This window comes from Pezoporus wallicus, unplaced genomic scaffold, assembly GCF_028554395.1.
Source record: "Pezoporus wallicus isolate ANWC-B61680 ecotype Strahan unplaced genomic scaffold, APGP_CSIRO_Pwel_v1 contig_1876, whole genome shotgun sequence".
Classification (NCBI taxonomy): Eukaryota; Metazoa; Chordata; class Aves; order Psittaciformes; family Psittacidae; genus Pezoporus; species Pezoporus wallicus.
The window spans coordinates 198311-213856 of record NW_026638337.1 but is presented as its reverse complement, the minus strand read 5'-3'; the positions used below and the strand labels follow the sequence as shown (position 1 = coordinate 213856).

Here is a 15546-nt window from a genome sequence, read left to right as displayed (position 1 = left end):
GTCAGTACCATAAATGAACTGAATTTGACGTAACCATATCTTACTGATCCCATCTGTTAAGTAAATAGTTGTAAATGCATTTAGTTTCTTTTTACAGAAGAAAATTTGACTACACCCAGCCTCTCAGGAGGGATTATGTCTTTTTGGATATTCTCATACAACTGCTAAATGTATGAGTATTGATTTTCTGCCATGAGTGTGTCTCAGTTAATGGTGATTGCTGATGACACACTGACAGTTTTACTTTAAAGATTTGGGATAAGTACAGACACATGTGGACTGGCCAAACTGATATTATCTAGGAGTTAAAAACACCTGTCTCTCAATGCTAAGGTTTTTATGGCTGCTGTAATAGCTAAAAGAATAACTTGTGTTAAGTGCTTATTGTCCAATGCATCCTACTAATTGATAGTCCTGGGAAATGTAATCGATTATTGTATTGATTTTTAACATTGTAGCTTGGCTATTTATTACAACCACAAGCATTCTGTCAGATGGCGTCTAGGAAGTCGTATCACCTTGTCTGTGATTCAGAGGAGAGGAAAAAAAAGCAGCCAGGAAGGCTTCTTCTCTGCCTACATGTCCTTAGGAACTACTGGCAATGTTCTTGTGTGACTCCTATGGGAGCTCTTAGATAAACAAAAGATGAAGACTATCATATTTAAATTAATGTCCTTGATACTGGATGAGAACGAGAGAGTTTGTTTTATCTACTATGACCAAGGAAAATGCCTTTCCACCCTTTCTTTTCCTATTACATGAAGGGACATTGCTGCGGTTTTTTTCACTCATTCCTACATTGACCTCTAGGGTCTGTCCCTCTCCCAGGGAACAGCAGCTTCTCACCCCATCCCTGAGCCTGGAAAAGGTCAGGGTTTAAACGTGAGGCTCTCTCTAGGCTTTGCCACTTGCTTGTCCTTCTGAGAAGTTTAGACCCTGTCACCATGAGCACCAAACCTTCCCTCCATCCCAGGGGCTCTCGGAGCACGGAGCTGCAGATCAAAGGGAGTGGAGCAACACCTTGTGTTGATGGCCATGTTTAGCAGATTGGAAGAGTAGTTTGTGAATAAGTCAGGAAGGAAACGTCTGCTCTCTTTATTTCCTCTGAAAAAACATTCTTATACGCACAGATAAAACAATGTGTTATTTTTGTATCCGAGATGGATGAATGGAAGGTGGAATCAAAGGGCCGTCTTTAAATAATCACAGCCCATGTTTGGTTTGGAAGCCGTGCTGCTGGGCTGTCTGGGAAGAAGAAGGGATGCGTTTGTGGACATGTCAGAGCAAGCTGTCTGCTTGCTTTTGGCTGAGGAACTGAAGAGGCAGCAAATCTGCAAAGATAGAACCAGAATAGCAAATGACTGCCAGAGCACCCAGCAGATGGAGGGAAGCATGTCCCTAAAGGCCATGGTACACAAGCTGCTGGGCATGGAGGGAACACAGGCTTTCTCTGGCAGCTCTTCTTCTTCAGGTCTGCTCTCTGAGTAGATGATTTGCCATGAAGTTCCTCAGCATCTCTGAGCACCCACTCCAGTGCTGCACTGCCGTGACCATGGGATCACATGGATTAAGCAGGGTAAATCACATTGGTGTAAGGATGAGGGATGCTTTGTGTGCAGCAGAGTAGAGTTGCTGTCCCAGGCATTGCTTTTTCCCTTGACAACTGAGCTGCACTTTGATGTTCAAAGCTGAAATCCTAATGACAGAGCCCATGCCAGCCCAACCATTGATCTCATACCTGGAGGGGTCAACACAGTAGTTCAGGTTCTCATCCCCACATGACTGCATGGTCCTGGTGGCTCCTGTTACTGCTGAGAGAGACAAGATGCTGTTAGTGGCACTTCTTCACTTGCTCCCTCCTTGCCTTTCTGCAGCACCGCAGAGACACAGGATGGAGTGGGAGGATTTCGGAGGGGCTCTGGGACAGGAAGGAGGCTTCCACTTGCCGCAGCAGGTCAGGCAGATGGGACAGAATTGCACATGGGCTAAAGTCTGTGTGTAATGAGGTAGCTGGTGGGTAAAAGTCTGGGAAGGGTGTAAGGTGGAGCCAGAAATCTTGGGCTATTTGGCATATAAAGAGATTTACAGCTGTGTACAGCTTCTTCAAACTCTGTTAATCCTGACCTCTTCTGAGTGTTCCTGCCTGTTCTGCCTCAAATCAAAACTTTCCATACCCAGCTGAGAGGCACTCAATTAGCTCTGGCTGCAAGGCTTTTAACAAGACTAGGAGTCAGAGAATCACAGAATCATGGAATCATAGAACACCAGAGTGGAAGGAACCTCAAGCATTATCTGCTCCAACCTTTCTTGGTAAAAACACCGTCTAGACAAGATGTCCCAGCACCTTGTCCAGCTGAATCTTCAAAGTGTCCAGCGTTGGAGAATCCACCACTTTCCTGGGGAACTTATTCTAATGGCTGATTTTCTCACTGTGGAAATTTTTCCACTTGTGTCCAATAGGAATTTCCCCAGGAAGAGCTCATACCCACTACCCATCATCTTTTCCATGTGACTCCCTGTAAAAAGGGAGTCTCCATCTTTGTAGCCACACATTAAATACTGGAACATGGAAATAGGGTCTCCCCTAAGCCTTCTTTTCTCAAGGCTGAACAAGTCCGGTTCTCTCAGCCTTTCCTCATACAGCAGTCCTTCGATCACCTTTGTGGCTCCAATCTGGACCCTCTCCAGCCTGTTCACATGCTTTTTGTATAGCTGGGACCAAAACTGAACACAGTATTCCAGGTGTGGCTGGACAAGTAATGGGTAGAGTGGGATAATTACATCTTTATCCCTGCTGGAGATGCCTTTGTTAACGTAACCCAGCATCCGGTTGACTTTCTTTGCCACAGCAGCACACTCTTCACTCACATTGGGCTTCGTGTCCACCAGGACCCCCAGGTCCCTTTCCACAGAGCTGCTCCCCAGCTGGGTAGATTGCAGCCTGTGCTGCACTCTTAGATTGTGTTTTCCCAGGTGCAAGACCTTGCACTTGTCGTTGTTGAATTTTGTAATGTTTCTGTTGGCCCACTCATGCACCCTAGCCAAGTCATCCTGCAGGGTGGCTCTCCCTTCCAAAGTGTCCACTTCCCCTCTTAGTTTGGTATCATCAGCAAACTTCATCAGGGTACACTTGATCCCATCTTCCAGGTCACTCATGAAGATACTAAGCAATGTTGGGCCCAACCCTGATCCTTGGAGGACCCCATTAGTGACAGGTCATTAGTTGGAAAAGGAGCTATTTATCACCATCCTCTGGCTGCAGCTGATCAGCCAGTTCCCCACCCACTACATGGACCACCTGTCTTGGCCATAATACATCAGTTTCTCTAAGAGGAGGTGGTGGGAAACACCATATCTGGTGTTTGATAACCAAGCCCAAACCCAGACTGAAGAAATGCTTTCTGGTTGCTTAATTTAGTTTGGACTTTTCAAAGACAGCACATTTGCTTCTTTCAATAACTCCTCGGTAGCATAGGGTAGTGGTTAAAGAGTTGCTGTCTTCCACCCCAGGACTGGCTCTTCTGTGCTTCAAGGGTGTTCTGAGTCCTGCCATATGGAGCAGCAGCAACAAATGAACCTTCAGCCCCTCTAGGTTTTGGTGAATAGATGTCAGAAACTATTACTCACCATATGCATGGGTGCTGCTCAGGAGCAAGAGCAGGGCATCCATATGTAAAAGGAAAGGCTGATGTCAGAGGGTAGGCAAGCTGCATTAGGCTGTACCATTTCTGTCATCACTATGTCTCATACCTAAATCAAGCCTTTTAAAAAATACTTGTGAAAAATTAACACTCTTGGTATTTTGAAGAAATAGATTCTTTATGTCTCCATTTGTAGTTGCAGTCATATTTTTCTTCTGTGAGCTTTATTCTCAAAGCTCCAGAATGGACATGACAGAGGAATCTTAGACATAGGGCATGAATGCAAATCTGATTATCACCTTTAGAGAGGAAAGATATTGTGCTAGTTAAGCTGCAGCTACAGGAAGCAATTCAACCTCTGAACAAAGCTCTGTAACCTTGCTTGAAGCCAGGCAGCACATCCCTCTGGATTATGCGGTAAACCCACCAATGAGGCATCAATCATCCCTTTTTCATGTGTCAGAAGTAACACTGAGCTGCTTGGGGTCTGAAACTGCTGCAAGTGCTGTTGACAAAACTACTGTGAAATCATGTTCAAAGTTGCTCTTTCTTGTCGTCTCATTTTCTCTCTGTGGAGGGTGTATCAGAATAAGAGGCAGAGCATGAAGGGTTTTATTTTTGCATATTTTACCAATCAGATGGAAAACATATTGTGGGAAGTGTGGTATTTTGACACAATCACAGGATTTGCAAAACTGACTGCTCTGAAACCATTTTATGAGTCCCTAAACAGCAGTCTGAAATTAATTTCATTTTTACTTTTTTGCTTTTAAGATCTGTCAGTGGGTTCGAATACTCTCCGGGTTTCTAATGTTCATGCTCTCTGCTGCTCTGTTTTCAGTTGTTGTTTTTGTTTTCCATTTTCTGTGCTTAATCTGTTCCCTGGTTTGGAGAGCTCTCCCTGCTCCCTGCCAGCTGGGTTCTGATAGGTGCTGCTGGGGAAGGAGAGGGTTCCATGTTCCCTCAGAGATCCTGGCAGTGTGCTCTCCCCCATCAAGGTTTCTAGCGAGGGCTTCTGGGGCGGAGGTGTGGGCTTCAGTGCTCAGCCATCAGCACAGAAGAGCTCGCTGAGCTGGGACACAGCAGGCAGAGTGCCTGAGTAAAGCCACCAAACATCCCGAGCAGCAAAGCCCAAGCAGCAGCACTGCAACGTGTCCTGGATCACACCTGGATTCACTGATGTCTACTTCAGCACAAGCCTTCCCTGGAGCTTCTCCTACACGTTAGCAGCAGCTCTCACACCACAGCATTCCCCCCAGGAAGGGCCAGCAGAGCTGTTCCCTCCTTGCATCCCCATCCCCTCCCAAGGCTGCCAGGGAGTGAGTGCTTTCAAGACCTCTGCTCCTCTGTTGGCTGTGGGCTTGGCCAAATGGGTTTTGCAGTTGTGGGTGGCGAGAAGCTTGAAACTGCGTACAGAAGCCCACACACATGCTCACAGAGAAAGCCGAGCTAAAAATACCCTGCAGCTGAATTTACAGCTCTAAAGGAAATTATTATCTGAGTGGCCATCCTCAGCCTGGATACTTCACCTCCTGCACCTGAGAGAAGAGCTGACTTTTCACGGAAAGAATTACAGCTGGATCAAATGCCGTTTTTCTGTATTCAGTGCAACAGCTTTGCTGGGGAGACCATATTTTTTCCCAGGGTCTGCAAGCCACTCCAAACAGAGATTAATATCCCATTGAAAAGAAGCTGGTCCTTCCTGGTATTTAATTTTCATGGCAAAGAAACATAAAGTGCCCTTGCTGTGCAGGTCATTTTCTAAAATGTTTGCCACTTGATTTTCCCAGGTGCATCGGAGAGGTCAAACCTGGAGCTGATAACCCTGACCTGTACCTGTGTGGCTGCAACGCTCTTTTGGCTCCTGTTGACCCTCTTCATTCGCAAGCTGAAGAGGGTAAGAATAGACAAGGAGCTCCCAGTGGCTCCTGCCTCTCCTTACCAGCCCTTTGCTCATGTTAGAAAATCCTAACCCCAGGACACTGGGATTGCTGAGTCTAATGAAAAGAATAATCTGGTTCCACCCTTGTTCCCAGTGCAATCACCAGGCTGCTGATGAGTGTTCAGGGAACTGTAACTCACAAGGCTGAGTATGAGTAAGCCATAAAGCAGAGCCTGGGTGGCGACAAGACTCTGAGTCTCATAAGCATTTGGGTGCCTGACTCCCACCAAAGGCATCCCCATTCCATTAAAAGATGTGGGGGTTTGGCATCTTAATGTCTTTGAAGATCTGAGTGAGTGGGAATGACAGATCTTCACAGAGCATGACGAGGTCTGGTTTGCACATAGTGTCTGGTATAATTACATCACTTCCAAAGTGATATTTTGCTGAAGTGGTTTTGGTGGTGCAGCTTCTAGGGATATGACCCTATATCAGAATGATAATGTTAAGTGCCCTTGCAGCTGCTCCTCCTTCTTGTCCAAAGCTGATGGTGATAGTTTAAAGCCCCTTTTTGCTGACAGCACCATGTCTGCATTGCTCGGTTGGTGTGTGCAGGTTAAAGCACAGCAGCTCTCATAAGCAGAAAATTCAGAACCTCAGTAATGCAGAAAGATCTCATAGAATTTTCCAGAGCAGATGGATTTGAGGGAAGGGAGTACTGGGGAGATGGGGTGCATTGCAGGACATAAGGAAAGGCTGCACATCCCCCTGTCCCCACTCCACACCAGAGCTGAGCCTAGCTGCCCTCCTTTACCCAGCATGAGAGGTACCACAGTGCAGTGCCGCAGGCATCAGCTCACAGCCACCACAGCTGAGCATGTTCCACCTGGCCGAGCTCCCTGCCGATTGCTAAAGGCTGACTGCAGCCTGCCAGACCATTTTATCCCAACCTGCACTAAGAGGCTGTATGTATCTTAGATTGAACACTGAGAACTTCTCTTGACTATGGGAAAACAGGACCAGACCTCCAAACCAGGGCAGTACAGCAGCAGCTATTCTGCCTGCCTTCCTATTGCCACAGACTTCCATAAGGAGAAATGCATGGGAGTTTAGGGAGAAAGAAAAATAGAGGTCAACTGAAGATATAGAGAAACTTTGTAACTATAAGAGAAATGACAAAGCAAGTTCTGACTGCATACCAGTAATGATGAAGCAATTCAAAACATGACTGCAAACCCTTGGAAAATGTAGGTTTCAAATGTAGCAAAGGGTTGCAGATATTTTATTTGTTATGACATCAAAACTTGACATTCGCTTGTTAGATTGTTAAAAGATTATTAAAATAATCATTGTTGCTGTAGAAAAAGAGACTTGATGACATGTGAAGACTTCTTTCCAGATGAGTCTCTCCAGGTAATGCTGGCCTGTGCTTATGGTCTTCTGCATGTTTATGTTACCAACCCTTGCTCTCAAGGATTTATGTCTGCAATTAGCTCTGAATTACATTACCACAATGAAAAAAGATACTTGTGTGCTTCTGAGAGAATTTTCTTAGAGTCTGTCTGTTACACATACAGGGACAAATGATTTGGTATTCAGTGCACCTCAAGAAAGAACTGTAGGAAGCTCTCAGCACCTTCCCACTCCCCTATTGCTTTTTTCTGGGATGGATTCACTTCAAAGGTTTTCTCAACTGACTAGTAGAAACAGTCTGGTACACATCTCTATCGAGAAATGCTCTTTTTGGAGCACCAAATGTGCCTTTGTTTCTATCCATATCCCACTTACCCATGTCCTGTCCCGGATCAGTGGGTGGTTTGAAGCCATGATTTATGCCAAGTGACTTTTCCCCAAGCATCAGTGCAATCCACCTTGGGACAAACTTTCTGGTTATTTGGGATGGTGAATGGCAACTAAAACAGCAGCTATTAGCTACTGTCATTTTAGTCTAGTTGTGTTTGTAACCAAAATATACACAGCTAGTAATATCCTTCTCAAAGTAATGTCTAGAAACACATGTATTAGGGGTATATTTCCAAGCTGTAGAGAAGGAAAGTTGAAAGTAGCAGGAGGCAACAAGAAAACAATATGTTGGTATATGTGTGTGGTTTTGTCTGTGCTCATGTGCTGTTTCCAGGAGTTTAGGAAAAACAACACAAAGAGGCTTAGTTCAACAGATTTTCCATTATTCCGACTAATAGCCAGGAAATTAGAACAAACATCAGACCTTTTCTATAGAAATATAAGTACTCCTGTGTCAAGAATATTCCAGTGGATTAGAATGACAGAATCAGAATCATCTAGGTTGGAAAAGACCTTTAAGATCACCAAGCCCAATCTTTGTACAAGGACTGCCAAACCCACCACTAAACCATGTCACTAAAGGCCTTATCTACATGTAAATGCAATTCTTTGAAGGTTTGAATGTTTCAAAATGAATGGACTGCAGAAAACTTTGCTACTAAATTTATTTTTCCTAACATTTCTCACGTGAAGTAGATTACCCATTTGCTCATTAGAAACTGAACTTCTGGCAAATTAATTTGAAATTATGTGTTTGAGCTTGAGTGTTCATGAATTTCCTCACACTCAAATAATTTCATGGAATTACAGAATCATAGAATGGTTTGGGTTGGAAGGGACCATGATGACCATGTAGTTCCAATCCCCCTGCCCAGGCAGGGACACCTTCCACTAGACCGTGTTGCTCAGAGCCCCATGCAACCTGGCCTTGAACACTTCCACCAACACAATAAAAAATCCTGGATATTTGTAAACCATTTCTGAAATGTATAATGTCTGGTGTCCTGATGACTGGTCTTGCACAACTTGTAACCACCTATGACCTGTCTTTGCCGGGTTTATGGAAAAAATAAACACAGGCAGTTGAGTCCCATGTGTTGCATACGGTCACTTCTTGTTTTGCACAATCATGAAGGAAAGTTATTTTTATCAGCAATGTTTAGACATTTGTTGAAAATATTTCTCTTGACTGTGCAGAAAGCCTGTATCATAACACCATATGTTGATACAGATCCACATGGATTTCATTGAAGAAACTGATATGCCACATAGGAGGAAACCTAGAGGAAGGAGTTTCTTCTACATAAAAAGTCTTGCAATTTATAAAAAAGCCAAAGGAGCTTAACCAAGCCATCTACTGAACTATGGAACACACAGCCCCATGGACAGAATTAACTGTCCAGAAGATGCTGACAGATACCCTTATCCTCTTTTTCATTTTGCAATGTTCTTTATTTTCTAGCCTTATTCCTCCAAAATGAAGACCAACCATTATCTGTCAATCATAATGGATCCTGACGAAGTTCCACTAGATGAGCAATGTGAGCGCCTGCCTTATGATGCCAGCAAGTGGGAAATTGCAAGGGAAAGGCTTAAACTAGGTAATATTGGCATACTTCACTTTGGGTTTATAGTGATTGAACAAGATGTACCTGTAACTATAGGTAAAGAGGAACTGGGTGTGTTTTAGACCTGCAGCACAATGTACTGCCAAGTTTGATGTGTGCTATTTCATATCAAGTGCCCTGGCCCATGGCTGAATTACAGCAATTAGGACTGACTGACTCTGTCTACCTGACTTTCCATATGTATATTTTGACACCAGCTGGGAAAACAAAAATAGAATCATGGAATCATTTAGGTTGGAAAAGACCTTTAAGACCACCAAATCCAATCCTTAACCTAGCACTGCCAAGTTCACCTTTAAACCATGTCCCTAAGCACCAGATCTACACATCTTCTAAGTACCTCCAGAGATGGTGACTCCACCACTTCCCTGGGCAGCCTATCCCAGTGCTTGACAACCATTTTGGTGAAGAAATTTTTCCTAACACCCAATCTAAACTGCCTGTGGAGCAACCTGAGGCCATTTCCTCTTCTTTAAGTTGATACTTTGGAGAAGAGATCAATCTCCACCTCACTACAACCTCCTTTCAGGTAGTTGTAAAGAGCAATAAGGTCCCCTCGAGCCTTCTTTTCTCCAGACTAAACAACCCCAGTTCCCTCAGCTGCTCCTCATAGGACCTGCTCTCCAGACCCTTCACCAGCTTTGTTGCCCTTTTCTGAACCTGCTTCAGCACCTCAATATCTCTCTTGTAGTAGGGGCCCAGAACTGAACACAGGATCCAAGGTGCAGCCTCACCAGTGTTCAGTACAGGGGGATGATCACTGCCCTGATCCTGCTGCCACACTATGTCTGATACAGGCCAGGATGCCATTGGCCTTTTTGGCTGCCTGGGCACAAGCTGGCTTATGTTCAGCTCTGTCGATCAGCATCTCCATGTCCTTTTCTGCCAAGCAGCTTTCCAGGAAGTCTTCCCCAAACATGGGGTTGTTGTGGACCCAGAACTTTACCTTGTTGAACCTCATACCATTAGCCTTGGCCCATCGAACCAGCCTGTCCAGATCCCTCAGCAAAGCCTTCCTACACCCCAGCAGATCAACACTCCCAGACAACTTGGTGGTGTCTGCAAACTTGCTGAAGGTGCACTTGATCTTCTCATCCAGATCATTGATAAAGACATAAAACAAAACTGGCCTCAATACTGAGCCCCGGGGAACACCGCTTGTGACTGGCCACAAGCTGGATTTAATTCCATTCACCATCACTCTTTGGGCTCAGCCATCCAGACAGTGTTTTACCCAGTGAAGAGTACACCTATCTAAGCCATGAGCAGCCAGGATATTGTGGGAAATGTTGTTAAAGGCTTTACTAAAGTCTAGGTAGATAACATCCACAGCCTTTCCCTCATCCACTAAGTGAGTCACCTTGTCATAGGAAGAGAATGTGGACAAGAATGCTGCACTCTAATTTTTGCAGATTGATTTACTTTAAACATAACATAAAACCAGGGCAACCAAAGGCTTCCAAATCAGACCGCTGACTTGGAAGCTTCTCTCTCCATATTCAGGAGCCTGACCTTTGGCATTTACTGCAATTTTCTTCCCTTGTAACCTTGTTATGTACTCATTTGGAAAATGAGCCTATGCAGAAACAAGTCCTTACAGTCCACCCTGTACCCCAGCCTGCTCCTCCTTTTCCTCCTCTCTCCAGCGCAATCCCCCTGTTTTCCGTCTGTGCTGCAGAAATATAAACATTCTTGTCAGTGCACCATAAAGTGCAAGAATGTGACACATGAGCCCACTCATAAATAAATAAATACGTATCCACAGAAACTTTGAACTTAACAGCTATCTTGCCTACAGATGCCCAGTGTAAGGCATGGGTTTGCGAGCATTCTTTACTTGCTTAGCCTAGTGTGAGGCTGCTGAGGAGGGCAGAAGGGTAGGGACCAGGTTCTGAAGTTGAGGAATCCCTCCAGAAACCACACAGATTTTGGCAAGGGGGTCAACATTAAAGTATCAGTGATAAGCTCAGCCTGTTGCTGTAGTGCTGTTTTTTCTTTCAGGCACGCATTACATTTGTCCTACAGGAAGGTCTAGAAAATCCCTGCATTTTAGCTAGGAGCTATAACAGATTCCTTCTGTCCTCCAGGGGTGAGGGACAGGTGACTGAAACATGCATACAATTGGGATCACACTTCATTTGCCTACTAGAAGTCACGAGGTGAGCAGATGGGGACAAGCACAGCTGAAGTACATTGCTAGCAATTTATAATTGTCATACACAATTCTGGGAATGCTGGAACCTTGTGCTGGAGTGTCTTCAGTCTTCAAATAGTTTTCTCACAATGATGGACCAAGAACCTGATGTGCTGACAATGTGGTCACTGTTTTATGCAATGCTTTATTTGTGTGCAAGATCCATGGAAAGAATCAAGCAGAAATGGAATGTAAACACCAAGGAAAAAAACACGTCTTGCAGCCTTAGTGGTTTCGGAATCTGAAGGTGAGGAATGGTGAGCAGAGAATGAGTTAAAAGTGGAAGAACTGGTGTAAACAAACAAAGAATGCTGACAGTGAATGAGAACCAGATTCAGAGACCTTGGGTATGTGCAGTACGCTAGATTAGCTCAGTGCAAGTCCTGCCTCCATGGCAGCTGGCTCAGTCTTTGAGTAACCTTGGCAGTCTCTGAGGATTAGTGTCTCACAAACACAAAATCCGCTTCTATGGTTTTTTAAAAATATTTTTACTTAGAAAGTCAACCCCTTCCAACATCAGATATGTGTGGTTTTCTCTTCCCACCTACTTGTCCTCCAGGATACATATTTATTGTAAGTTTTGCAGATAGGTCTCTTTTCAGCCCACATCTCCTTTGCTATGTGTTCCTCCGACACACATACATACAGCCCACGGCTGTGATGCAATGCTTGTATAATAGGGCTCCCCCTTCATCTGTAAGAGCTACAGTAAATTTCATATGGGCACCACTGAAGTCAGGATAATTAATATTGAGTATAGATTAGTCTGACTGAGAGCAAAATGTCATCTTTTCATTAGGTAGAAAACTGCAGTGCTATAAATCACTGTCAGTGTGGTCGTCGATAACACTGCAGTCCATCACACATTTCTCACCTGACTCTTGGCCTTGACCTTCCTAATCTGTGAGAGGTCACACACTGCTGACACTGTGAGACACTTGCAAGGTCTCAAGGGAGCACTGCCACATGGCTCCAGTGCTATGTCAAACACACTGGTAGTAGACAGCTTCCTGAGCCCTGCTCCCTCCTGTGCACAGCAAGCCCCCAGCGCTGGCACTGAGCAGAGCACTTTCTATTCTCCTTTATGTCAGAGCTGTTGTACATAGCATAATGGAAAATATGAAGCCACATATGGGGAAAACACGGATGATTAAAACTGCAGCAAAGGACCTGAAAAACAAACACACCATTGGACCTCCGCCTTCACACAGACATGGAGAGAAGTGTCTGCAAGTGCTTTTTGCAGATGCCCCAGTCCAGTACCTCACGCGCTTGAAGGACTTTGCTAAAATGGGGCTGAAGGGGAAACCTCCTGATCCAAAACTCCTTGATTGAAGAGTATGCTCACCATAATGACTTCTGAGTTGCACCAGGAAACCAGAGTCAAGCACAGAAAATTTAAGTAGAGCACTTTGCTTCCTTCATCTTTTCATACATTTCATACCTGAGTGCTACCCAAAACACGGCCAGTGTTGCTGTATGAAGTCTGTGACAAGTTGACAGCTCAGATGATTGGGCAACTTAATATTCCACAGTTTAGTTGCTCCATTTAATACTTTGTTGTCCATTGCAAGAGCAATCATAGCCGCAATCATATCCACAATCTGCATACCAAACTGTGAAGTTTGATCTACACACTGCAAAGTTAAAGCAGCCTTATTCTGTGCTAACATTTATCATGGTACAAACAATAGTGGAGCAACAAAGACTGATACATCAAGTATTAATACAGTTTCCCACTAAATTGCAGCTGTTGTTTGGAGAAGGAAGTGTTGTTGCCAGTGCTTATTCTCCTTTATGAAAAGTTAGCAGCTCTGTGTAGCTCTATGAGCTAACTGGTATGTTTTCAAAGTGGCGACTAAGTAGGTTATCTTGATGTGGGAAGTAAGTTAACAGTGATGGAAACAGACTAAAGCTACAGACTAAACAAAGGTAGGATGGGTTTTATAGGAGCTCAGGCTGTAATTTCAATCTTGTAGAAATCATGAGCAGTCAATATATTAAGGCCAAAAACGTTAATTCACCAAGATAACGGAGACCTTAGTCTTAACATTGCTTCCCTTATACCTCTGCTGAATGAAGCAACTGAAAAAGGTGACTGTGGATTTTCAAAGACATATACCAATTCACCTGTACTTGTGCGTGGAACACTAAGCCCCTCACAAGCCAAGACTCAGTCAGTTGATTAAGTTCTTCATGGTTTTTATTTAGAGCAAAAAATGACACACTTCTGTACATGTAGGAGGGAAATAAATTGGGGGGGGGGGGGCTTAGCATATTTCATGTCATGTTTTGATAACATGCTTTTTGCTTCTACTGACAGACATACTGAGAATTACAGATTAGAAATGTGATACACATATAAAAGAGAATATCTATTTAATTTAGAACTGACAGAAGTTTTTCGCTGCTTGTGAGTGTCTGGATGGGATTCATCTCTCACTTAGGCATCAACACATTAGATGTTCAAGTGAAAGCTAGCCAAACAGATGTCTATCATAGGAAAAGCGAACTAACCTATGGAGATGGCTAGGTCACATGACCATGTCTGGAAAATAAATATATGGCACATGTTATCCTTTGCTTTTATATGAAAAGCTGGCCTTTATTTTCTGCTCTTCTCTACACCACAAAGCCTGCTGCTGTACTTTTGCTAGACACTTAGGTGCTTGGCTTCTGATGAAGGTAAAGCACAAATACAACCTGAAAATAATTACTAAGAAATAAAATCTACTGCCAGCTGATATCATGACTAGATCTCTCTGATCAAAACTCTGTCAGACACTTGAGAAGGGCAGAGGCAGCCAGGCCTGTCTACGTGAGCACAGTGTCAAAGGGGCAGTCAATACTCCCTGCTTCAAACACTAATAAATCATGAAGGAGGCTGTGAAGATCATAAGATTGACATAAAATGTCATGAACTCTAGAAAAGTTATGACTGTACCCTTGGAATCTTGCCTGGTTCTGAACAGAAGGATGCTCAGCTTCTACTGCTGAAGAATTTTATCCATGCCCATTGATTTCTCTCAAGGACCTCTGAGTGCTTGTCCTGGGGTCTGCTCAGTCACAGCATAATGATAATCCAGCACAGATATCTGCCCTTGGACACCTGGAAGCATCATACCCACTGTGATAAAACCCATCATTTGTCACTCCAAGTCCCCACTCACTGAATCCCCCCAGACCTCGTTTCACAAATGTAAAGGTCTCATTTGCACAGATTTACAGCTTCTCACCACTCAATAATCTCAACCTGCAAGGGTGTGCTATGGAGAGGCATCTGCAGGTTGTGCATGTACTCCAGGGGTTTCAACGCAAAGCTGTTGCTGCCTCCCTGGAATGAAAATAATTTTAAGGTGCCTTGTTTGAGATGGATGAATTTAACTTGTAAAAATTACCAAAGCCTGCAGCAAGCTGCATCTTAGTGTGTGTGTGAGTTCAGGCGGAGGCCCTGTATTACAGAGGATATAACTAGCAGCGTGCTAGCCTGCTGCATGGTGCAGTGTGCTCAGGGCAAAACCAACAAACCTTGCTCTGGCAGCTAGACTTTAAAAACTGGTTCAGAAGCCGGGGTATGTCTACCAAATGGTTGCATTCTTTTAGCATCATTTTCAAGCATATCACTTATTCCTCTGGTGACACTGGAGGGAATGGTTTGCCTGCTTACTCTTAAGAAAACTGAAACCAACCAAACAGCAACAAAATACCCAGTCCCAAAAAACCTCTATGTTGAAAATACACACGTAGGACTCCTTGTAAAGCATATTTTTCAATTAATTATTTATGAAGCCATTTGCTATCAAGGTTTCTTTTTTAACAGAATGTATCTCCAATTAATTTTCTTTACAGGAAAGTCTCTTGGACATGGAGCTTTTGGAAAGGTGGTACAAGCATCTGCTTTTGGAATTAAGAAATCACCAACGTGCAGAATAGTTGCTGTGAAAATGCTGAAAGGTATCTACTGCAAAGCTGGGCTGGAAAAAATTTTTGCTTTATATAGTATCCTACTGTTAATATGATTCTGTTGTAAGCAAGAGTGTGTGATGTTGTCCTCCCATCAATAATCCTCTGAAGCCTCCAAAATGTGCACACCAAGTTTTGGCTATCCACACGAGTGAAATGGCTAAACTATGAAATAAAAATCGCATTCACAATAAAAGAGGTAATAAATTGTCACATGATATGGGAGGATGTGTCAGGTGCAGTGAGAACCTGAGTGCCTCATGTTTTTGAAACATTCTGGTTCCCCTACCTCAAATCCCAGGAAGAGTGAAAGAGTGACTTTTGTAGGATTGGAAGGAGCAATTAGGTTTCCTTCATACCCTACACTGTACCATTACACTAGACTGACCCTAAGCTGAGCACAGTGAATAAAATTTGGCAGGAGCATAAGGTACC

General features: G+C 43.8%; 1 protein-coding gene across 2 annotated transcripts in view; it reads left to right on the top strand.

Moving 5' to 3' along the window:
• FLT1 (fms related receptor tyrosine kinase 1) overlaps window positions 1-15546 on the top strand; it is a 110455-nt gene that overhangs the window by 75014 nt on the left and 19895 nt on the right. The window contains exons 16-18 of one of the 2 annotated variants that reach the window (XM_057410382.1): window positions 5432-5538; window positions 8789-8927; window positions 14998-15102. In XM_057410382.1, the coding sequence (XP_057266365.1) occupies window positions 5432-5538; window positions 8789-8927; window positions 14998-15102 (351 nt within the window). Of the gene's footprint in view, window positions 1-5431; window positions 5539-8788; window positions 8928-14997; window positions 15103-15546 lie in introns of those variants that run through there. The other variant, XR_008972283.1, reaches the window with a different exon arrangement.